At 39.4% G+C, this 23,532-nt stretch overlaps 2 protein-coding genes, 1 long non-coding RNA gene and 1 other non-coding gene across 6 annotated transcripts in view; 3 read left to right on the top strand and 1 right to left on the bottom strand.

Moving 5' to 3' along the window:
- Positions 1-5,055, top strand: part of LOC104019134 (N-deacetylase and N-sulfotransferase 3) — a 355,872-nt gene extending 350,817 nt beyond the window's left edge. The window contains exon 19 of one of the 2 annotated variants that reach the window (XM_009472364.2): positions 1,084-5,055. In XM_009472364.2, coding sequence (XP_009470639.1) covers positions 1,084-1,203 — 120 coding nt within the window. In that variant the 3' untranslated portion in view covers positions 1,204-5,055. The remainder of the gene's footprint in view (positions 1-1,083) is intronic. The other variant, XM_087737226.1, reaches the window with a different exon arrangement.
- Positions 5,056-8,103: 3,048 nt separating this feature from the next.
- On the top strand, positions 8,104-10,117 carry LOC148051594 (uncharacterized). The gene is made up of 3 exons (XR_015699819.1): positions 8,104-8,374; positions 8,770-8,829; positions 9,392-10,117. It is a non-coding gene; the product is annotated as an uncharacterized LOC148051594 (long non-coding RNA).
- On the top strand, positions 8,488-8,618 carry LOC148051595 (small nucleolar RNA SNORA24). Its single transcript, XR_015700222.1, has one exon. It is a non-coding gene; the product is annotated as a small nucleolar RNA SNORA24 (small nucleolar RNA).
- A 3,717-nt stretch (positions 10,118-13,834) lies between the features above and the next one.
- Positions 13,835-23,532, bottom strand: part of PRSS12 (serine protease 12) — a 46,561-nt gene continuing 36,863 nt past the window's right edge. For both annotated transcript variants that reach the window (XM_087736992.1, XM_087736991.1), the window contains 2 exons: positions 18,598-18,878; positions 13,835-16,630 (listed from right to left, as the gene is read on the bottom strand). In XM_087736992.1, the coding sequence (XP_087593118.1) occupies positions 16,323-16,630; positions 18,598-18,878 (589 nt within the window). In that variant the 3' untranslated portion in view covers positions 13,835-16,322. The remainder of the gene's footprint in view (positions 16,631-18,597; positions 18,879-23,532) is intronic.

The following is a 23,532-nucleotide window of genomic DNA, read 5'->3' as shown; positions in this document are numbered from 1 at the left end:
CTACCTTTCCCTACAAATGAAACATTTAAGATAGCTGTGGAGTGCATAGACTTTTTCAGTTCTTTATTTCAAATGTGAAGAATTTAAGTCATTAAAAAAACAACTTTTAAAACTTGGCAGCCCTTAGAAAATAAACTTGGCACTTAAAATTCCCTGAAATTCACTTGGAAACCTGTCCCCTTTACCTAAGCAGAGGCTCCACAGTGCATGGTTTTTCCTCAGTCATGATCAGATATGCGTATTTGTGTCTGGTCCCTTGGCTTTGAGAGTAATTAGATCATAACAAAAAATGCAAACTCACATATAATCCAGTTTTAAGAGAGGTTAGTTCTGTTTCTGTGAATTTTATAAATACCTTCCCCAGACAAATGCTCAAATGAAGAAATTTCCATCAGATGAAATGCTGCAGCCTGTACCCAAGGGCAGTTTAGTCTCCTATTCTAGCTGTAATTTTTATGTTTATTCTGTCCTGTATTCCCATTTCATTTAGCCTGACTAAAACGCAAACAAAAACTTACAGTTTGAACAGCAGTAAGTATTAATGTGGCGAGTAAGCCATGATTTTTTTCTCACAGTACTTAAATGATAAGTAACTTTACATCAGTAGAATCATACTGATATAAAATCATTGGCTGAGAAGGCTTTTGGCCAAAGATAAGACAAGACTGTGTTTGTTTATTGTTGTATTTTTCAACTCTAAATACTTCTGAAAATGGGGTTACTAATTGATACATGCCTACATACAAAGATATTTTAGAAGCTTTGGTTTCAATTGCACTTCAGTAAAGTCAAAGTAACTACATCAGCTTCAGTGCGATTCTTAAATTACATGACTGTCTGAGAGTAGAATCAGATCCTTTGCTTTGACGTCAATGTTCATTCTGGACAATCATTGTTTCTGTTGAAATTATCTTTTACAGTTCAGCTCCTAACGGGAGAGCTTAAACTTGCATGCAGTAGATAGCATAAACCAATATAAATTGCATAAGAGAAAGTAAAGTTTTGACACAGGTAAAACAAACTTTGAAACCTAGAATTCACAGCATTTTATTAAACAAAAATATCCCCTTTTGTATCCCTCAGTGCAGGGCTTTTCTGTCGAGCTACTACAGAGATCACAACGTGGAACTGTCAAAACTCCTACACAAATTGGGACAACCCCTGCCATCGTGGCTGAGACAGGAGCTACAGAAAGTAAGATAGCATTGAAAAAAGGCTTTTTGAAACCTCTCTGCCACACTTCAGTCATCATACCTAAAGTCTCCAGTAGCTACCAGAAGGTCTTGTAAGATATACCTCTCCAAAAAAAAGAGTAAAAGGTAGAAACTGTTTCCATATGCTGGCATGTGGATTGTGAAAATACATGTGTTTCTTAGAGCTCTGGTTGGCCAAATCTTTCTCATAAACATTTCTGGGCCTGTGGACTTGTGGACTACTGTGCACATATGTGGAAGTTATTTGCAACTGGTATTAAGCTTCAGAGATACATGACCTGTCCAATTTCACAGTAAATATTTACATTTTTATATATCAGTTTAAAAGTATTGTGTCTCATGTAGGTTTCGTAGCCCACAGTTAGACTGCTGACAGTTTTTCTTACTATTTGATTATTGTCTTGCATAAAATAAGAAAACTCAATGTAGCACAAAATGCCAAGTGTACTTTTGCCTTTGGAATCAGCTTGCAAATACCCAAAGTATGTACTAACAAGGGTGAGAAGTACAGCTATCATACACGATTTAGCTGTGCACAGCAACAAAATGCACGGAGCAAAATCTGGAAGCCATAGGCAAAAGCAGTGTAGAAAAAAAGAAACACACACACACACAAAACATTACCTGTGATTATAGCCTGTAACAACAAACCCTTACAATGACTCCACTGAAATGAATGAAAAACTTGTAAAGAGCAGAAACAGATCCATACTTAGATTGCCTTAATTTGCACCGCTGTTTTTTTCCTTAATTTATTTGCCTTCTTTCTATGCTTTGTGTATTCCAAGATCCCTCAACCTGACCAAAATTGTAGCATCTTTCAGTAACCTTCAGTTTATGTCAGCTGCAAAAATCTATCAGATTCCCAGATGAAAATACTGGTTCTGGTTCCATCTGATTCCAGATATTTTAAACATGTTTGCTATTAAATATTAGGAATATGCTTTAGGGAGAAAAAAATAAACACAGTGTGTAAACATGGTAGAAAATGACGCTCTAATCATGGAAAACACAAATATCCAACCTTACGTTTATGTGATACATTTCAATGATACATCTCACAATGCATCAGTTTAGATGTGAGATAAAGTCTAATTAATAGTACTTAAGAGTTGAGAAAGAAGATCAATGAAAACTTCAGCTGAGTATGGTCTTAATGGTTCTCCACCGAACTTTGGCTCTGAGTGTTTCTAAAGCCATGAAGAGGTTGTGAAAACAAGAGAGAACTACAATACTAAATGCAATGCTTTTTACAGTAGCTCTATAATGTTATCATAATTTGTTTTAGGGTGAATAGTTAAAAACATGCATCAAATGGTGGAAAAACTTTATATGTCTCAGTGCTGTTTTACGACATTTATGTAATCATATACTTTAACTTTCAAGGTAATGGAATGGAAACCAGTCTGTTATTCCCTAAATAGAAAACAGATGTTGAGATCCTTACTATACCTCTAACTGGTAATCTTTATTATTTATTGATTTTGTCTATGTAATACCTGGTTTTGATAGGCCTGTAAAGAAAAAATCTAGACAAATTTGCTGTATATAACAATATTCTTTACGTAGCTTATTTTTGCTAAGGGAATATGCATGGAAAATGATGAGGACTTACTAGAGTAGACATTTTTTAAGATGAACCTCTTTATTATTTATTAGACAGAATGAAAGTTTTCATTTCACTTTAGATATTCACTGTCATATTGATTTGTCCCAAAAGCTGACTTGTCTTAAAGTACTGCTTATTTGATAAAAGAAAGATTCTGGATTCTGAACATCTCTAAAAGCAAATACTCTGCATGCTATGGACAGCTCGTGTCCTGCAAGCATCTATATAGATTTGTTACAACTAAATTGACTAACTGGAGAAAATACCTGGGGTTTTCATCCTGGCGTGATTGATTTTACCCTTGATATAACCTGATGGAACATCACTTAAACATTTTTAAAAAATCTGCAGGGATTGCACGAAGCTCCTGTTTTGTGCACTGCTGCCTCAGTTACTCCATGTTCTTCAGAGCAGCAATTATAAAATAGAAGAAAATAGGGAAAACTTGCGCCATTATCAAATGCCTGATGTTTTCATGGTGAGAGGACCCTCTGCACGCAAATTGAGTGCCTCCTACTTGCAGGAGGAATAGGCTTCAGCCACATTCATAGTTCATTCTTTGTTTTCAAGAACCCCCTTTCTGCCTTCTTACTCTGGGAAATCAAGGCCCCCACAGAATGAGAACGAGTGGGCAGCCAAGGACAGAGGGTGATGGGGGACATGCACATTGGCTGCAGTGTCCCTCCAGAAATTTTACAACAGACAAGGTGACGTGTCTCAGATCTGTGGACTACTACTGTGAAGTCCTCTCTGAGGTACGGCAAGGAGCCCCCTACAATTGTTGGTGATCTGGTAAAACAGCCCCACTGCAGTCACCACAGAGCACTGGGAGGAGAAGTCCCCCACATGCACGGCCTTGGCCTTGGGTGGACTAGGCTTGGTTTGGTAGCTGAACACAAAGCTCATCCTCCAGGAAGGAGTGCCGTGGTGACTCTCAGGTCCTGATGAGGAACAGCAGGGTGGAGCTCTTGTATCGTCCCAGTGCCCTTCATAAGAGAGACAACTGGGAACAAAATGAATGAGTTCCTAGGGAAATCTTCAGCAGATTCCTGTGGTAGCTTTACCTGAGTCGGTACTGTGAACAAAGTAGCTTGACCTGGAGCTGTGCATCTGAAAGGGTGTGATCTTGAATCTGCATTAAGTCCAAGCTCCTGTTGAGAGGCAGCTGTTAAGCACTAGCATCTTTAGAAGAGGTGCTGCGAGAGTGGCTTCTTGTACGCTAGGCGGGCTAGTCTCAGACACAAAAGCAATAGAGAAGTAAAGGCAAACTGCTGGTGCTCTTTGCAATTCTGAATTTCTGATGTTCGCTTATTACTTGTTTATACAAAGATGGTATGAAGCAACTTTTTTTTTTTCTCCAGAACTATTCTATTTAAATATGTTCTTACATTTAACAGGAGACTTTAAAAAACAGAATGACTTTTAATGTGCAGTCAGCTTGGTGAAGAATGAAGAGTCTGAGTAAAGCATGCAGACAACAGCTAGCTGTGTTATTCCCCAAATCATAGGATGCACATGAGTACAGCTGAGTAAGCAAGTCATACAACATGAACTATCTGACAAAGTTTAACCTCTTCTATTCACAGCTTACGTACAATCAGTGTTTGATTTCCAGAGACAGACTATCAATATTAACAATCTTAAAAAATACTGATTCATTCCACTGAATTTATATTCGCTAATCAAAGTCAGGTGTTTTATCGTGTTTGGTGACACAGCCATGGTTTCTGTTCCCCGGTAGATAACTGCACAAGCAATTTCTTTAACAAATGCTTGATTACATGAGCTTCACCTTTATTTTCATAAATATGATTCTGAAATGTGCTTTCTGCAGACATCCGTGTCATTAAAAATCAGTGTGTGATTATGAGCAGAAAGTGACCATTGGGGGGGTGTAAACACAGAGCCTGATACGAAATCACTTAATTATTTGAGCAAACATTCCTGAAAATACTGTGATATTTTCCCATTTCTACTTGTGCAGAAAGAATTTGTTTCAATGATTTGCAGACTATCTTGTACAGAATATCCTTTTTCATTGCTTAAAAATGTGAAACTTCCTCAGGAAGAAATTAAATAGATATTTCAATGTTTATAGATGTAATACTCTTGTCATTCACATTGAATGAAAATTGCTGGAAACATTTTTCTCAAAGTTTTTTAAAATAAAAAATAGATATTATTCTGATAGTGGCATGGTATCTGAAGTGCAACAATAAACTCTGATAAGAAAACGTAGTGCTGTGTGGAAGTGATTTTTATGTTCACAAAAGTTGTCCTTTTCCAGGTTCGTTAGCAGCTATTGCAGCTTGACACTGAGCCACAACACAATCCAGGAGCACGGGAGCAGCATGAAATGTTTTCAGAAATGAAAAGTATTGCTTACTCTCTCTGTGAGTGAATATTACTGCTTTATGCAGTTGCTTGTTTTACTGCTTTTGCTTCCTGCTTACTTTTATTTCTTGTGCCAGAAATTGCTAATGTGCTATAGAAACATTTCCAGAGCTTGCTAGTTTTAAGATAACAAGCAGACTTTATTCAAATTATTTGCCTTGGGGATTCAGTAGTTGTGCCAATGCATCAGCCTACACAGACGTGAAAAAACCTTTCTTAGGAGAAACCTCTAAAGACGGTATGAATGTCCAAAGGAAAATTCACTGGTATCAACAAATTCAGAACAGAATAGAAAAGTGTACTATCTAGCTGGGCAAAAGCTGCTTAATATCTTTGCAGAGGTGTAGAAAATAGGACACCTATGTTAACAAAATATTCCATTCGTTATAGGTTATGCAACCTATCATTTAGAAGTCTAAGCTTCTTTTACAATACCCGTTTCTGTAATCTCTAAGAATAACAAAAGTGGAACAGTAAAGTAATAACAGAAAGGTACTAAGCAAAGGGAAAAGATCCTTGCTACAGATAACACCTGCCTGACCTCTGTCCCCAATTTATCTGCTTTCATTTAATGTTTCTTTTCAGTTCTTCCAGTCCCAAAATTCTTAGAGCTCAAAGGCAAAAGACACTTTTTTGTCTCTGTGGACCACATGGATGAAGAAAGCACCACAGTCCACATCAAAGGACAAATCACAGGAACAGGAAAGTAATTAACAGCTGAAACCAAGGGCCAGGGAAACCTGGATGGAGGAGGAATTTAGACAAATTAAGGGTGAGAGATTTGAAAAGCATACAGTGAGCTTGAATCTCCACCACTCTGTTTTCTGTCAGGTTACTTCTTTCTTCCTTTTTTAATACAGTATTTTCTTTCTTCACTTCCCTTTTTCTGTTCTGATCCTCTCTTTCTCTTGAGAAGTTCAGATGGGAGTAAGGCTTGTGTACTTTTAATTGCTCAGATGTCAGTCTACCTAGGAGAGCTGTCAATCTAGTAGCAGAAGGTCACTATCAGTTCTTTTCCAAAAGGTATGACATGGAAGTGGCCTAGTTCAACCATGATGCAGGGGCTTGGTTCAGAATTACTACTTCAAATCCTATAACCTGTGTTACTGAGGAGATGAGAGAAATGGGCTCTTTTGCCTGAAAAGAAATCTTACTATTGTCTCCTCAGTTATCACATCAAGACTGTCTGTCCTGTTCAGTCTCCCAGTAAAGCTCCTTTCTTTAGCTAAATTCTGAACTGGTTTACTCCTGTACAAAACAAACAAACAAACAAACAAAAAAACCCAACTGAAAAGCATTTTTTGCATAACTTTTTATACAAACACAGGACGCGTGTTTTAGCTATAGAACTGTCTGGAAGGAAAACGTCATGAGCTGAAGGCAGGAGCCAGTTCTTTTATGCACGTGACAGAGTGGAAATAAAACTCCTGAACACAAACGACGCGAGGTCAGAACAGCTGAGGTTTAGCTTACGGCACAGGTAGGACTGTAACTTGTCCCTGCACTTTTGTACAATCCTAGCAGCAGTTTCATTATTCTATAATACTGCCTGATAGTCATATATTTGAAGCACTAATATTACATCATTGTCTGAAAATGATGATAAACACCTAACATGACAGATATGCCTTAAATAATTTCCTATCTTTTCCACAGAAAAAAAAAGGTAAGAAATGTGGATATTAAAATAGGAGCCAAAAGGCAGCTTCCTGCACTACACTAGTCATCACTTCCAGCCTCTTCTTCAAAATCTCCCTCACAATTCAAATACAAAGTCATCCTGCTATAGCTGATGGAGATGGATTTTCAGTCCCCTGGCTGTGTCAGTTCGCTGGCACCTGGCCTGCAAAAGCCGAAGTCGCCTGCCTCATCTTACCAGTACGCCCATGCACAGAATACAGACTCACCTTTGAGGTGTGGCTTTTGCTGGAGAGCAGCTTTTGCAGCCTGTGCCCAGCCTTGAAAAAACTGCCCTTCCCTGCACAGAGGCTGATTGTAATAATACTTAAATTAAGGTGCTGTGGTGTAAAAGGTATGGTAATTGGGGGAGGCTTAGGCTTGACATGAGGAAGCGTTTCTTTACCCAGAGGGTGGTCAAACCCTGGAAGAGGCTTCCTGGAGAGGTGGTGGGTGCCCCAAGCCTGTCAGTGTTCAAGAGGCATTTGGAGAATGCTTTAACTTTCAGTCAGCCCTGAAGCGGTCAGGCAGCTGGACTAGATGATCCTTGTAGGTCCCTTCCAGCTGAAATAGTCTAGTCTAGTCTAGTCTGTTCTGTTGTGTTCTAATTAAAAATGAGGGTGTGTGAATTTGGCCAGCATTAACCAGATACATTTGCTTATATGGACTGGAAAAGGAAGATTACCCGTGTTCACCTAAAGGGATGACTTCATTTTCCTTGCACATCTTTCACGACCTCTTCTTTCTTCTTAGTCCATGGTTATCAAATAACAAATAGTAGTGTGTTAGCATTGCATACTTGGCAGTGATAGGTTAACGGTTGGACACAATGATCTTAAGGGTCTTTTCCAACCTTGACGATTCTATGATTTAAGGCCCATGTTACGACTTGGCCAAGCATACATACACCTATATACATACATACATGTATCTCCATCTACATATAGAAAGCAGCATCAATGCTTAGACCAGCTGAAGAGAGCTGCTTCGGTTTGGAGAGTAACTGCAGCCTCTTTTCCACGGATCCCTTAATCCCTTGTCTCCTGGGGGTGCTGCTTGGCAGCTGCGGGAGGGACCGGCGAGGACAGCGGGAGGTGTGGGCCGCCTTCCCGCCGCGCCTCAGTGCCTCCCTGGCCCCTTGCCGCGCGCCCCGCCTCCCGCCCCGCCCCCTCCGCCCAGGGGCCGGCCCCGCCCGCCCCGGGGGTGGAGCCCCCGCCCCGGCAGCGCCGAGGTCGCGGCGGTGCGCGCGAAGGTGGTCTCGCGGCGCGGGGTCTCCGAGCCGCTGGCGTTGGGTGCTGCTGAGGGCCGTTGGCGAGCGCGCGGGGCGACCGTTGGCGGGCAGAGGGCGGGGGAGGCGCAGGCGTTGGCTGGCGCGGCCGTGAGGCGGCGGGGCGCGCTCTTCTCCACAGGCGCCGTTAGGCCCAAGTGGAGCCGCCGCGGCAGAGGAGCGGAGCGAGCAGCTGGTGGGCCCCGTGGTGAGGTGAGGTGAGGTGAGGGGCGGGCGGGCGGGTGGGAGCCGTGCGGCGGCGACGGGGCCGGGGTGAGGGAGGTAAAATGGCGGCCGCCACGTGGCGGGGGGGGGGGGGGGATGTGATCCATGGCTCCATGGGGGCTGCCGCCCGTGGCTGTCTCCCTTCCTAGGCATGGAAGAGCAGGTCCTTGCTAATTGGCAAAACTTTTACCCTCTCGTGGGTATTAGTCGTTGACTGTAGCAAGTAACAGGCCGAGTCCGCCGAGGTGTGCGGCGCCGTGGGGTTGGCCGTCTCTCCCCCTTTTGTGTTTTTTGTTTCTTTTTCTCCCTTTTTTTTCTCAATAAGCGGTTAGAGCCTAGGTTTTGAACGTGTTCTCTTTTTTTTTTTTCCCTTCTCTCCTTAGGAGCGCAGAAGCTGAAAGTATGGAGACGCATCTGTTGCCGTTGGTCCTTCCCGCCAAAAAGTACGTGACTGGGCACGTGTTATGTAATATGCTCTTAGGAAGCGAGGTTTTTGGGGTGGGAATAATTTACGTTTAGCGACTAAACTACTGAGACTTGTCTGTTGAAATCGAGGTATAGGCTTGGTGTTTTGCTTTTAAGGCGTCCTTCGTTTGTGCATGTGTTTTATTGACAGAAAAATATAACCAAGTGCATAGGTCAGTGTGACTAGGAAAATTGGACTTGGGTCTGGATGCATTACGCTAGGAATAGCGGATTATGATAAAACGCACGTTGCCAGTACTTTTGCCTGCCAAACTGGAGGCAACTGAATCCACAGATTTCTCAGGCATGTCTGTGCAAGAGGAATGTCTTTTTAAATAAGCATGTTTCTGATTTTAATGAAGTGAGTACTAGGAGTAATCTGCAACTGCAGGATCAGAGGGAGATGTCAAGTTGATACTAAACGCTTTGTTTCAGAGCAGTTCACAACTCCTAGGAGGGCATCATGTTGTTCACTGATGTTTGCTGTCTTTTGTGTGTTTCCAGTAGCAATATTAAACTGCCTCAAACTTGTTTTTACAGGGGAAAAACACTCTTGAGTTGTGATGACTGGAGAAGATGGGGCTAAATTCCACATGTGAATTCTAGGAGTAGCTGTGACTAGAGCTTTTAATTTTTACTTAGGGTAGGGTGGATCTGTCTGATTTTCTGGAATTAATGCCTTTTGCAAGCAATAATATTTCTGGTTATCAAGCAGAGCTAGCAAAAGCTAATTTTAGGCTAGATCTTAATCTCGCTTTAGACTTAACAGAAATGAGCTTTTTTAATGAAGTTCAGACTTGGAGCCTAAATGAGATGTTCTGCAGCCCATCTCTCATCTTTACAAAGAGGGGCTGGAACATAGCTTGCTGTGCCTAAAATTAGCCTTGGCTGCTTCTATACGAATACAGTTAAGACGACCAGCTCATTTTGTGCTGCTTTCAGGGATCTGCTGCTGCTCCTATCTTTGGGCTGTCGCCAAGTCTTACGCAATTCTAATAGTGGTCTTGGTAGTTTAGTGGCTGTGCTGCACTCTATCATGTGGCTGACCATGCTGCAGTATCATTAAATCCAGTGACATGTGCACCTTCAGTGGTGGCCCTTCTGCTGTTCAAGTGTGTAAGAACGGCTGTTGCAAGGAGTATCTGTGTACTGCATAAGCTGAAGGTAAGTTTGTGAAGTCTTAAGAAAACAAACATGAAATTTACAGTCATAGTTTTAGTATATATGCCAATGTAAAGCATTCAAATGTATGAATAAGTCAATAAAGAGACATCTACTTTCACTGCAAGTGTTGCTTCTTCTTTACAAGACTACTGATAACCAAGACTAGACCTGTACATGTTCTGTGGAATTACTTACAGATGCCAGATATGCCTGTTGTGGGGAGACGGATTTTGGTAGCTGGGCCTTGTATTTGTGACTCTGTATGGTTTCAGGGCAAACTAGTGACTGGCTGATGCATTGTCTGGCAGCCATTCCAGAAGTTACATGATTTTAATCAGAGGTTACTGCTGCAGGGAAGAAACAGTGACTTTGAACATAGCTGCTTTTTCAATTTCAGTTGCTGAGGGATCTTTTTAATCCATATTCAAGAAAAGAATATACGGAGCTTGAGTAAGGAGATGGTGAATCATTGCAGAATCAGATAAGATAGATGTTTTACTTACAAGTAAATTTACTGTATTCGCTAATACCAGCCGTGCTGGCACAATCTCTTGTGCAAAATCTTCCAGTTAATAAGAAAATTTTGTTGCAAATCATTGCAAACTGAAAAGTTAGGGGGGAAGGGAGGGCTTTCAAAGGAGTGGGAAAGAAAATCTGTGAAGCTGGAACTGAGATGAGTAGGCAGTGCAATTACTGCTAAGTACTTGGCAACTGAGGGAGGGATTCCTGTTTGAAGTGGATGGGGGCAGAATTGTGGCCTTTAATTACAACATGGATGCGATCTGAGGAAATTACTTCCGATGGTCATGTTAGTCACACTTTGGAATAGACTGGTAGGGAGATTAGGGAGCTGTCATAGGAAACTTTTTTTTTTTTTTGCAAGCGTGTACTTTTCCTGCCATTGCCAAAGTATAGCTGAATGTCTGTTCTGTGTGGAGCTATAATAAGTGGTACTACACCTGTTTAATTGGTGGTGTGTGATGACTCTCACCTTTTAAACAGCTCCATGTACAACCTTATCATATAACATCTTCACCGCTTGGGATTCCAAGTTTGTGGCTGCCAGGCCTGGTAGCCAACAGTTATGAGCGTGTACTGTGAATTTCCTTTTCTCCAAGAAGAGCGGACTTCTGTAGTAGCCCTAGAGCTTTTAGAAAATAAGTTAACACATCTATTCTACAAGGGCGATTATTTGCTTATCTTACACAAGAAAATGCTAGGCAGCGGCCAGGAGAGAGCTGCTGCTATCCCAGGGGACAAGGTGGGGCGTGAGAGTACTACCACTGTGCAAGTGTGGTTGCTGTTCTGGCGAGCACCCTGATGCAGAGCAGCTTCCTTAGTTTTTTAGATCAAATTTTTTTTGTGACTGGTGTTGATCCCATGAAGAAAACTTGAAATGGCAAATGAATAGGAAGAAGCAGGAGTAGGGTTGGGGATCTGTTTCTCCAGGGATCTGGAATGCATTAAAACAATGCGGAGTACAAAACTCAAGAATGTGACGTCCGGGTCTGGAGAGAAGCGTTTTTCTTCTGTGGTCGCTGAAATGACACTGAAAAGTTTAGGTTTTCTGGTGTTGGGTTTTAGCTACTGCGTGGCATATCACTGATGTGATCGTCTGATGTGTTACCCTAGTTCACTTGAATTTTAGCCTTTGCTTTTGTTTGACAGCAGCTGCCTTTTTAATCTATTTTAACAATTTCAGTGCATAATAACGGAATTTTTTTTTTACAAGTCGCCTTTTGAAAACTGCCTGCCCTGTCTCTGCCTCCTATAATGGAGGATTCTTTTGTGTGAAACGGTCTGTAACTTAGAGGAGGACCATGTAGCTGTCTTTCTAGTCCATTGTATGAGCCAAGTGATGAGGTCACTGGTATTTCCACCTGAGTGGTCATGAGTCCCATGATCTGTAGGGGAGTAGCTTTTAGGATCTTGGGAACAGGTGGTGGCAAGCAGGTCACAGTTGAATAAAGTGGCCTGAGGGCTTGATCTGGACTGCAGGTTAGATTTGTGAACATTCAATTTTGAGCTCTTCATCAAGTATTTAGAACTTGCAAAGATAAAATAGTGGGTTTGAATCAAGAGAAGGAAAAACTAATTTTCAAGATTATGGTCAAATACAAAAGTATGAACTATAATGTTTGCTGTGGGTATCTCTTACTAGTTTTGAGTGCTTAATGAGGTTACGTAGCCTTTCCTATGACTGAAGCTTTCCGTAAGCATCCAGTCACATGTACAGAGGGTAGTGACATCTGCTTTCCCTCATTACTTGAGTACAATAGAGGTATTCTTACAAGATGTGGCTTTTTCATTTCCATGTGGCTTAGAATGGCTTGTTTTTCATTATTTCTCTTGAAATTTAATTCCCAATTCCCAAACAACTGTTTTCATATCTTTCCAATCTATTCCTGTTGCATCTTAGCTCTTAACTTTATAGAGGCTCCGTATTTTCCTGCACCCTGTTCCGTCTGCAGTAACATCCAGTCTCTCACACCTCTCCAACTTTCATCCAACCCAGTCTTTTGTTTTGTTTTCTTTACATTGCTACAAAGTTAAATACTTCTTTCCAAACTCTTAAGTCATCTTTTCCCTGTTTGTGGTTGCTTGGTGTTGCATTTGCAGGAAGTTACATGGTCAGTTTCTGTGTTCCACACTAAATAAATGGAATAGGAACTACTGCATGTGAGCAGGTATCTAATGTGTATGAGGTAGGGCTGGTCTCTACTACCTCAGTTAACTGCATTTGCTGTTACCCAGCAGCTTAGAGCACAAACAAAAGCTGGTTTTCTTTTCCTGATACCACAAATTTCTTGTTCTCTGGGTGGCTACTTCTGCTGGGATCTGCTACTTGAGCCTAATTGTTTTAGTCTTCCTGTATGTTATGTTCTGCGATTGCCACTCTGAAATCTTAACGGCATTAAAATCTCGTGGATATAAATGTTCTAGCACTTGAAAGTGTGAAATAGTTGCAGTAACATTGAAAATGATGGAGAACATTGATTCAGGACTGACTTTTTGTTAAACATAAGCTATTACAGTGCTGTGAATTTTTCTGGAAATAAGACAGCTGAGGTTATAAATATTCTGCATGTAATGATCATAAAATTGGATCTTGGTTTATCTGTGGCTTACAGAGATAAGTGCCCCTTCACTTTGGGAAGTTGTTCAGGGTTGAGATAAATGCATGTTAAATAGGCTTTGTGTGTCAGTTGCAGTAGTGCTTCTGTTCTATGTTTATTTTCTTTGTCTGTATATTCTCTGGAAAATGGACAAAAACTTGGGAAGTTCAGGGGGACTGCATCTAACTATGAATCTTCAGTGTTGAGAGAACCTGGATAGGTTACACATCAGTGTTTAAGATGGTCATCTAATTTGGTAATAGAAGTGCCAAGTGTTTTCTTAGTTTATGCCACCGTTAGCAGTGACCAACCTGCTTAACACAAAGAAACCTGTTAGCATAGGCTGAAGAGCAGGTTTTTCTACAACCTGGTACGTATTAAAATGTTGAACAAAGGGGAGAGCAGCAAGGGTCAAAAAAATTCTTAAGCTGTTTTAAGAGTGTAGGATAGACTTATTTATGACAACCTAACTGGTCTAAGTTAAAGCGCACAAAGCACTAGGAATTCCATCATACAGAACAAACTTCCATCTCTGAGAAAATGGCACAATTTTATATGCTTTGAAGAAAATATTTTCCAGAGCCCCCTTTTTCACTTAAGAAAGCTCACCTGAAGTTTACCCAGCTGATGTTCCTGCAGCATCTGCTTGTACATTATCCACAGAATTAATGTATAAAAGTTGTAGTCAGTGTGGCAGGTTTTATTGTATACGTTTACGTCATCAGGCTCATTGAACAAAAATTAGAGTGGCATAACATAAAGATAGTTTCATTTTATGTTAGAAACTGAAAGGCATGCTCTCTGCATGAAAATGGTAGTGCAACATTTTAAAATCTAATAAAGCATCCTATTAAAAGAGCAAAACTAATGAACTATTGTACTAAGTCTAAATGTTTATTACATTTAGTATGCAGACTTCATCCCCCCCCCCCCAGTATCACATTTCTGTGGTGCAACTTGTAAAAGAAAACTATTATTTCCCCTGTATACAACACAAGTATTGCACTATACAGCCTACTTCACCACAAGTCTCAAAGTAATGGGTTTTGTATAGCAAAGCTTTGATGGTACAAGTAGATACATTTTGACAGATTTACTTCCCCTTTCCTTTAATTGAAAGGGCTATGTATGACTAAAAACGTAAATGGTTTTACAGTTCACTAGCAGAGTGTTTCACATAGGTCTAACCGTAGGTGGTCACAGTGCTATGTTTTTTGACGTTTTTAAATAAAATTTCACACTATTACAAATAGCATGGAAGTACAGAAAAGTAAAATATATTAAAGCACCTTGTGTACTCATTCAGCACCAGTTCTAACAAGACATTTAAACTAGTCATGACCCTTGAAAACTAAGTTTGAGGTTGTAGAGAAATTAAGGGCCAAGTTGTCAATCACATGGGCTTCTGCAATATCATCACCACTTTTGTATGCAAATTGAGTTGTCTTGGATATTTGTTACACCACCAGAGAGACATAGAACCATACAGAAATGAACGACTGCCCACTTACAGCATGAATGCAAGCATCCCACTTTGTGCACAAAAGGCCGCACAACACTGTCGTAGCCGGGGTGTTTGGGGATAGGAAGCACAGGAAAACAGTCACTGTTTGCACAATCACTATGTGGTGACACACATTTGCCACACTTGTCACACTGGAGTGTTTCATGGCCCACAGAGCTTTCATTTCATCTTTTTAAGAAGCATGTTTGTTAATGTAATACGTAGAGCACGCTTGCAGATAGTCAGAATGGCCTTTGACGGGTATCGTAGAGGTAGCACTGAACTTTCCTGTCTCACTCTTGACTGTAGTTAGTCTCAGATGTTTTCAAGACTGATACCCATTAGTGTTGCACTAAGGTGGTGATTACTTCTGTGTGGCAAGTTCAATGGGGTGGCCCTTTCTAAAACGATAGTAGGTTGTTTTATATTTGTCTTGTACATCAACAGTAACTTTTTATCAGTGCATTTTTATAATAACCCGTTAAGGTTTTCATAGCATGGGGAACGGTATCTGTAAAAGGAATTAAACGGAATCAAAATATGTTAATACTTTAGGAGTCACTGAAAACTTATCTAACTCTCACCTTTTCCTGTAAGATCAGTCTGAACCAGTGTTGCAGCTAAGCAGGAGAGAGTTGTCTAAATATTATCTTGTAGAAAATAGTAGTTTAAGACTTTATAGACCTTTTCAGACAGGTTTTGGCTCAACACCTCCAGTATTTGCATTGCATGTACTTACAACTTTCTCTTGTAGGATTGACAGAGGTTCTTAGTGTTACTTGAGTAAAGCCCCTCCAAAACCAGCAATGAGAGAATTGGGATGTTTGTCTGATACTGTACTGACAGCTAGTGGTAAATAGGAAAAGTAAATTCTCACTGAAATGCTGTATGTACTAAAAATTATGAATTTCAGAAAGAAGACAAGTGACACTTCTCTAAAGGAAAGAAAGTAAGAAGTCATTTGGTTTTGATCTAGCTCTTGCAGCTGTGCGGGATGTTGGCAAGGAAACTAACTTCCAGTGTACTACCTATTTTACTTGGGGATGTACTTTATGCACACTAAGCTGTGTATTTATCAGAATAGCTGGGGATCTGATTATTGACAGTTACTTTCCTTCTAACGTTTAATACGTACTCAGAATTACTTACCAAGAATCAACCTGCTAATGGTCTCATTAGCTAATGGAACATGAGTCAAAATTAGAGGGCTGAGTGTAAGATAATAGGAATAATAGGAAAACAGTCAAGAACTGATTAAATAAACTAGACTGAAGATTAATTTTGAGATCTGTAATTAATTCTCGAGAGGCTTGGAGGATAAATAGCTTGGAGCTACTACAGTCTTCCTGTGGGCAGTGAATCTTGTGGTGAACTCTCCAGCTGTCCTGCTCCAATGTTACTCTAAGCTGGCTATCACTTTTCCCCTTCTCTTAGATACATGGTAACTTGTTCTTGCAATATATAAACTTCCTTAACACAGAGGGATTTTTTTTTTTTTTTTTTAGTAGTAATCCCTAACTGGAAAGGTTGCATTTATACAGCTTGGATTTAACAAAAAGAAAAACACGTGAATCAGGAAAATGTGTCTGTTTCCACCCACTGTGGGCCCCAGCTGTGCACTGTCTGTGCTGTTCAAGTTGTCCTGCCTCAAACTTTATTAATGAAGTTTGGTTTTCATTACAGACATTCATAGTTTGGTCACATTTTTTATCCAGGGTACAAAAGATGATACTTTCGTGTAGACACCTGGAGAATCTTTCACTCCACAGCCATAGCCCCAGGAGGTCACACCATACACAACCCAGCTTTCCCCTGGACGTTCACACATCAGTGGTCCACCACTGTCTCCTTGACAGCTATCAACACGTTTCTGTTCCTGGACGTTTCCAGCACAAAGCATTCTCCCTGTGAATCTCCTTTTGTAGCGCTCTTCACATACCTTCTTGGGAAGTAAGGGGATAGCAGCCTGTTGTAATGTTCTTGAATAAGCCCTTCCTGAAAAGAGGACCCAAATTATTGTCTAATTATCATGCTTGGTCTTGGAAACATAAATGTGACTTAATCCAATTTTTGCTGTCAGTCCTTCACACTGTTTTGTCATTAAATAAAATGACTGAAAACAAGACTAAATACTGAAAAAATCTACTGTGCATTAAATATAATACTAAAATACTATATAGATACTGTAAATATGGAATATAGATGCTTTTTTTTTTTTTAAAAAAAAAAAGGTAAAATTTAAGATGTAGCTTTACTCCTTGCGTTCACTGGATCTTTCCAAGGCTGGAGTTGGTTTTGTTCCAAACACGCTTTGTGTCTTCTATAAGAATATATGCCTTAATACTTAAATGGGGAAGCTATTTTTGGGAGTCTTGAGCAGTGGAGACTAAAGCTATAGAAATACTTCATTTCTAGGTCACCAGTTCAAATCTAGTCTAGCTCAGCCTGACAGGTGCTGCATCCTCTGTCGGCTTCCAAGTAGAGCATCCAGCCAACCATCACGCTTATGCCCTGTAAGTGCACTCAAGCTCGCTTGTCGCCTCAACTGAGGAGCTAATGTTACTCAGCCCAAGCGTATTCTGGTAGAGAACGGCAGTATCATTTGAATTGTTTACAATCCTGGTAACTTTTAGAGTACTAATCAGACCAAAAGGAATCTTCATTTTGTGGGGGTGACCAGAACCTGTCCTTTGATTTTCTTTATCTGTAGTGAGTCCTGCGTTGTATAAGCAGTGCTCTGCTTATAAATTGTCAAGATTTAAATCATTTGGCTTTTTTCTATAACTTGCACCTCTTTTTTCAGTTGGAAACATGGGAAATTAAAGCCAGTTTTGGGGTTTTTTTTTAAGTAAAATCTTAATACCTGTAATTATGATCCATATAGTAAGTCTGAAATTTCAACTAAAGTACTCTGATGATGTAAATTCTTATCATAATTAAAGCCAATTATTGCAGTGGTTAATGTTGCCTTAAATAGATGTCCTAAGTAAACAGTATTGCAGAACTTTCAGTAAATTGTGTAAAAAGTTAAGACAGAGCTAGGCAATGAATTAACAATTGTTTTTAGCGAAAAAAACCACCCTACAAGTCTATCCCCGTTATTGTAGTACAGTGACCCAGACATCTGTGCACCCAGATTAATGCATGTAAAGAGGAAGAACTGATATTTGGCCTTGCTGCCTTGTCTCCTTGCCAGTTTGAATGAGTCAGTGGAACAAAGGCTCAAGTGTGGTTGTTGTCTTGCACTGTATTCAACACCATAAAAACATGAAAGTAAAACATGGTTATTAATTTGTAAAACATTTAAAGGACAAAGACTTTTGAAGAGGAAGAATCTTGTACTGACCTAAAAAGTGACTAGATAGTTTGTTCCAGCAGCCTGGATTGCAGATTGCATTGTGGCTCTCATAAATTTTGGCACGATGTTCCCTTATTTAAATCTAAGTGCTGATTGAAAATGTCAGTGGTAACAAGAGAGACTAAAAATGTTGTTTGAAATTCTATTATGTGTTTATTTTCTATCCATTTTTCTATCGAAGTAGTGTAATTTAAAGAACCTTTCTAAAATATTCATTGTACTTACCTTAAAAACCTTAAATATATTAGAGCTGTTAGTTACATTCTGAGGCAAGGGGTGATAAGCTGCTGCACGGGGTGTGCCTGGCAACAAATAAACTTTTCATTCATGCTTGTCGGTCTTAATGAGGCCATTTTACTGACTGGTTCTGTGATTTAGAGTGACACGGTTAATCGCCACTTTTTAAACACAAACTACATTCAGTAAACAAAGTGTTGTCATTCCTGGTTAAGGATCAGGAGAGAAAATATTCCCCTACAGAAAGAGTAAAGTTGTTCCATTTTGAGCATTTTCTTATTTTAAGTATTTGAGATTTTTTTTTTTCTTTAAATAAGCAGCCTCAGTTAACAAGATTGGTGGGTAGAAATCATTAAAACATTTTTACCTGTGTCACCCCATCCAGTGATATAACAGTTGGGAGCAGTTTTCTGTGGTCTCTCTCTCCTTAATGGCAAACAAGCAGGTAATACGTGGGTACTGAACCTGGCACACTGTTCCTCTGGCCCCTGTAGCCTCACCAACGCGATGTCGTAGTCGCTGCTGTCAGGCCTGTACTCTTTATGCATCACAATCTGTTGGACTCCAATTTCTTCCTCGTACTCTTCTGGTACCAGGGTGTGATAGTCTCCAACTCGCACAGCATAGTTCCGAGTGTTGTTGCCATACCTAAGATTGAGGTGAAAACAAATAGGGTGGCTCATGCAAAGTCAGATCCTAAGCATGCAAACAGATTTGATCAGGTCTTTATTGCTTATATAAATAACAATACCAAAACGGTTTTTTAAAGAGCAAAAATGCATAAACTTTTCCTGAAGTTTCAGGTTGGGCTATGTTCCTTTTTGTATATTTTCACAGGCAAGGTTTCTTATGGCCATCTGCCGTGACTGGCACTTATTGAAAGGTGCAAGCAAGGTGTGCATTATAAATGTATTTAGTAAGGGTAACGCAAACTGCCAGTAATTATAATGAAAACCTGAGTACTAACATCATTGTGATGCTCCAAATAATTACTGAAATGAAAACAGTGTTCAAGCTTGCTTTGTAGGTTGGTTGAGAAATTCTAGAGGCTTAGATAACTTGATAAAAACCTCGTATGTTAACTGAAGTTATAATAAGGAAAACAAAGCATATGTGCATCACAAGCACCTATTGTCAAATTGGCAGGAGGCCTGTAAATCTTACTTGTTTTGCATCTAACATGACCCCTATTTCTTTCACATCGTAGACTAAATGGTAAATACCTTAGAGATGATTATTGTGGCTGAAATAACAATTTTCTGTGCATGCCTTGGGGGTTTTTGGATTACAGGATACACAGCCCTTCTCAGGAAAATGCAAATAAGGGAGTACTGTTGGGTACATTTATTTATTTTAAAATCTGGCTAAGCTAACCCAAATATTTTTCTTTTGACTTCTCCCTTTCCCTCACAGCCTCCAACAGGAAATTTGTAATACGTGTGCAGAAAGTACCCTACAGTGTTCCATCACCTTCTAACCTATACCCGTTCTTTTTATACCCTCCAGCAATGTGCTGATCTCCATAGCTTACTAAAGCTTGCTTGAGGAGCAGCAGACAAAGCAGGAATGTTACGGGTTTCTTCTGAACAATAATATATAGCTGTACTACTGAATATTCCTTCTAATTGCGGGTTGCATCCCTGGTTGCCTGCAAAGCTTTCTTTGTCAAATTCCTGCACATCTCCTTCAGGTGAGCAAAATTTCACTTCTAGGCTTGTAAGGAGAGAGAGTTGCAGGCTATGACCAAACATCTGTTCACCTGAAGATGACCTTCTGTATAGGAAAAATGAAGTAACTTGTCTACCACAAAACTTTTTCCAGGTCCTCCATAGTCGTAGTCTGTGTGAAATACTCTCCAGACACTGTATTTTCCTTGTTGGAAATCAAAATCCTATAGCAGCTGGAAGTGAAGAGATGGAACTGATGCAGGCTTTTTAAAGTTTACAGAGGTGTTTAAAAAAGTATTCATACTGATTTTAGTCTTAGAGGGAGAACTGATAAAAACTGTGTATTCTACCAAATACATTACTTATTTCCTCCCTGAAAAAAATAGCTCAAGAGCTTTTTTAATTCATGGGTCAGTATGTTTATTTAATATTTTTATTTTATTTATAGATATTTAAGAAAAAAACTATTTGTGTCACATTACTAATCTTTCTGTTTTGACCACAAAAGTGCTAGTATTTTATAACTTATCACTGAATCAATTTTCATTAGGAATTTTCTATTAAGAAGTGAGAGCATGAATAGGAAAAGAACATGAGAAAAGGCAGAAGTATGAATCCTGGCTCTCCGGGCATTCTGACTCCAGTCCCTTGAAGTTTCTAGAATAGAGGTATTTCTTTGTAAGCTTTTTCAAAAAATATTTGAATCTCTCTTCCACTAGATCTTACGTTCTCATTTCTAGATCATCTTGTGTGGTTTTCCCAGTTTTAAAAGCTCATGAGACTTCAAAGTTGGTTCTTTTCCTGATAAAATAAATGAAAAAATTCCATGGAAATAGGATTGGCACCTGATATTTTTATATTTTTATTTTTGTTTGCCCTTTTATTTTTGTTGCCCTTAAGGAGATACTTCAGAGTAAGAAAGGCTGTTAGGTCTTAACTAGTTTCTGGAGTTATATATGTCCATCTGTATTTGGCCATCTGAAGTATGACATCAATGAAATCCTAAATTCTGCATCCCTATGGATTGCCCGTCAAATCCTTGGCATCTGCTGCCTGACAGGAGTTTCTGCTCTGACAGTGATGAATCCCCTCCTAGGTCACAGTTGCCACACATCTTGCATCAGAAAAGGCTAATCTTACCATACTTTGCCAAGACGCTTACTATACTATGATCAGTCTAAACTTCTATTATTGTTACTCTGAGCTATGATGTGGGAGCCAGTAAAAGTATCATCTGGCACTGGCTAGAAAACTGGGGGTTTTTACAGCAGTGCTGTGATCTGATCTCCGACCTTGGGTGAGTTTCTTTTTGTTTTTTTTCTTCTGCCGTCTATTTGGCTTTCCTTAATATAGCAAGGATTAAGGCTATAGGCATCTTCAGTACACTAAAATACTATATAGTACAGGCATTACCTAACATAACTTTCTTCTAGTATTATTTCTGTGAAAGTGACTTTTTTTATTAGCAAGTTGTGCATCTTTACAATAAAATGCTTGGTGCATTTCAGTGCCAGTTTGTACTGAACAGGTTTTATACATTTGCTTGCTATTGCTTCTGGGAATTTTTATAAACTATAATTCAGAGTTTAATTTAGCACATTTACATATAGACAGACTTGAAAGTAAATTTTTCTGGCCCATGTGCAAAAATTTCCAGTAATGCTTTGGCAAAACCATTGCATTCAAAGTTAGAAACAGATTTTTATACAAATTAGGGGGGGGAAGTTTTTTATTCCTCTAGTTACAGAAGATATTAGGAGGGAAATTAATCTAATTCCTTAGTTTAATCTTGTGTTGGGCAGAAAGTTGCGTCTGCGGTTCAGTACTTACATATATTAAATGGTCACTTGTCTTTTCATATGGAGGCTATATAACCTCATAGGTAGTGTATTTCCTGGAACTACAGCTTAAAGATTTCTGAATTGGTTGCAGCAAGAGAAACTGCCAAATCAAGGGCAAGTGTATTGATACTTTGGCCATCTTTTTCATGGAAGTACCCATAATGTTGATTGTTTGACAGAAAGCATGCTACTATGGTATATAAAGCAGTTTGAGTACACTATGAAAACCAAACTGACAGACCCTGGTAGTTCATTTTATTGTGTAAGCTAATCAATGCGTTGGTCCTCTGTGAAACTCGTAAAACAGAGGAATAAAACACCGAACTATAAAATGTTTTACACGCTGATAGCGCAACTCCTGTGGCCCCCTACAAAGTGGACAAGGTCAGTGTAGAGGCAGGTAGCTGAATGGTCAGGGTGTGCAGTATCAGACGGTCTCTCACTTTCACAGAATCTATTTAGAGAACAGATGTAATGCTCAGAACATAAAGAGGGTAATAACATTGGGATGGGTTATACAGCCAACGGAGTACTTCTCCGATGTCTTGCCCAGGCCGAGATTACAAACAATCTTGGCTGATGCATTAGCCGACTCCGTAGGATCTATTTTCCTCGGGGTAAATTAGAAACAGAAGCTGATACAGAAAGTACTTTAGTGACTATTGCAGTAAAACGGCTTTATTATTTTCATTTGATTTATTCTAACTTACATGCAAAACCCCCACTAAAGTAAATGGAAGAGTTGTTTTTGTTAGTGACATCTCAGATATATTTTTCTTCTCAAATTTCATAACTGATTGATGACATTCCACTTAAGAATCTAAATGATACAGCATCTGAGCCCAATAAGTACAATTATGCTGTTCGCTTTGCCAGTTAACCAATATTAAATAGTTCAATAATTTTTGCTACAGAGATTGTTTATAACTGTTATTCTCATTGCCTTTAAAAGCTATCATAAATAGGATTCTGTACCCTAGAATGTATTGCTAGGTACGATCTTTGAATGTTCAAAAGTAATATTTTAACAATTTTTGGTACACGTCTGAGTGTCATATTGGAATACAAATGTACCAGGTCATTAGCATTAAATACGTATTTGCCTGGCATCATCTGCCAAAAACATTTCCAAAAGGTCACTGAAAATACTCTCTCATAATTTATAGATACATTTTTGGTTCTGTGCAGCAGATCACCTATTAGTGGATTATGAAAGCTTTTTTACCTTCCATTTGCCCATTTAAGTTAACCATTGTATACACTGACATATAGGTTTTGTGTATATATAAACAAACACAATCATAGTACTTCGCAAATGTGTATTATCAGCGGTGCAATGGAAATCTGGCTCTCAAGTAGAGACAGGTAATTTTACATGGTATAAATCTTTCTTATTCATTTTTTTAACGTAATGGGTGCCTCTGCATTTTAGTTTATAGGACTTATCCAAAACATTAATTACAGGATTTACCATATACTCTACCCATTATCTTTAATGCAATTTGAAGGGGGGAAGGGGTTGTGTGTGTTTTTCATATTTTTTTTTTAAACCACATGGAACTCGGAGTACTACAGAGTCACAAATGTACTAGCTGTTTGTAATTCAGGTGAGAATTACACACTTTCTTCCTAAACTGATTTAATAATCAAAAGAACTTGATTTTTAATTGTTTATTTTGATTCGTAAGCCTAAGCATGAGGGAAAGTTGTTTATGACTAGTGATAACGAGTGCTCTCCTGTCAGCCATCTATCAGATAGTACAGTAGAAAACTTGCTGCTTCTGTTTAATGTTA

This window comes from Nipponia nippon, unplaced genomic scaffold, assembly GCF_047370975.1.
Source record: "Nipponia nippon isolate SJK-2023a ecotype South Korea unplaced genomic scaffold, ASM4737097v1 scaffold_6, whole genome shotgun sequence".
Taxonomy (NCBI): Eukaryota; Metazoa; Chordata; class Aves; order Pelecaniformes; family Threskiornithidae; genus Nipponia; species Nipponia nippon.
The sequence above is the reverse complement of the archived record's forward strand: the minus strand, read 5'-3'. Positions and strand labels throughout refer to the sequence as shown.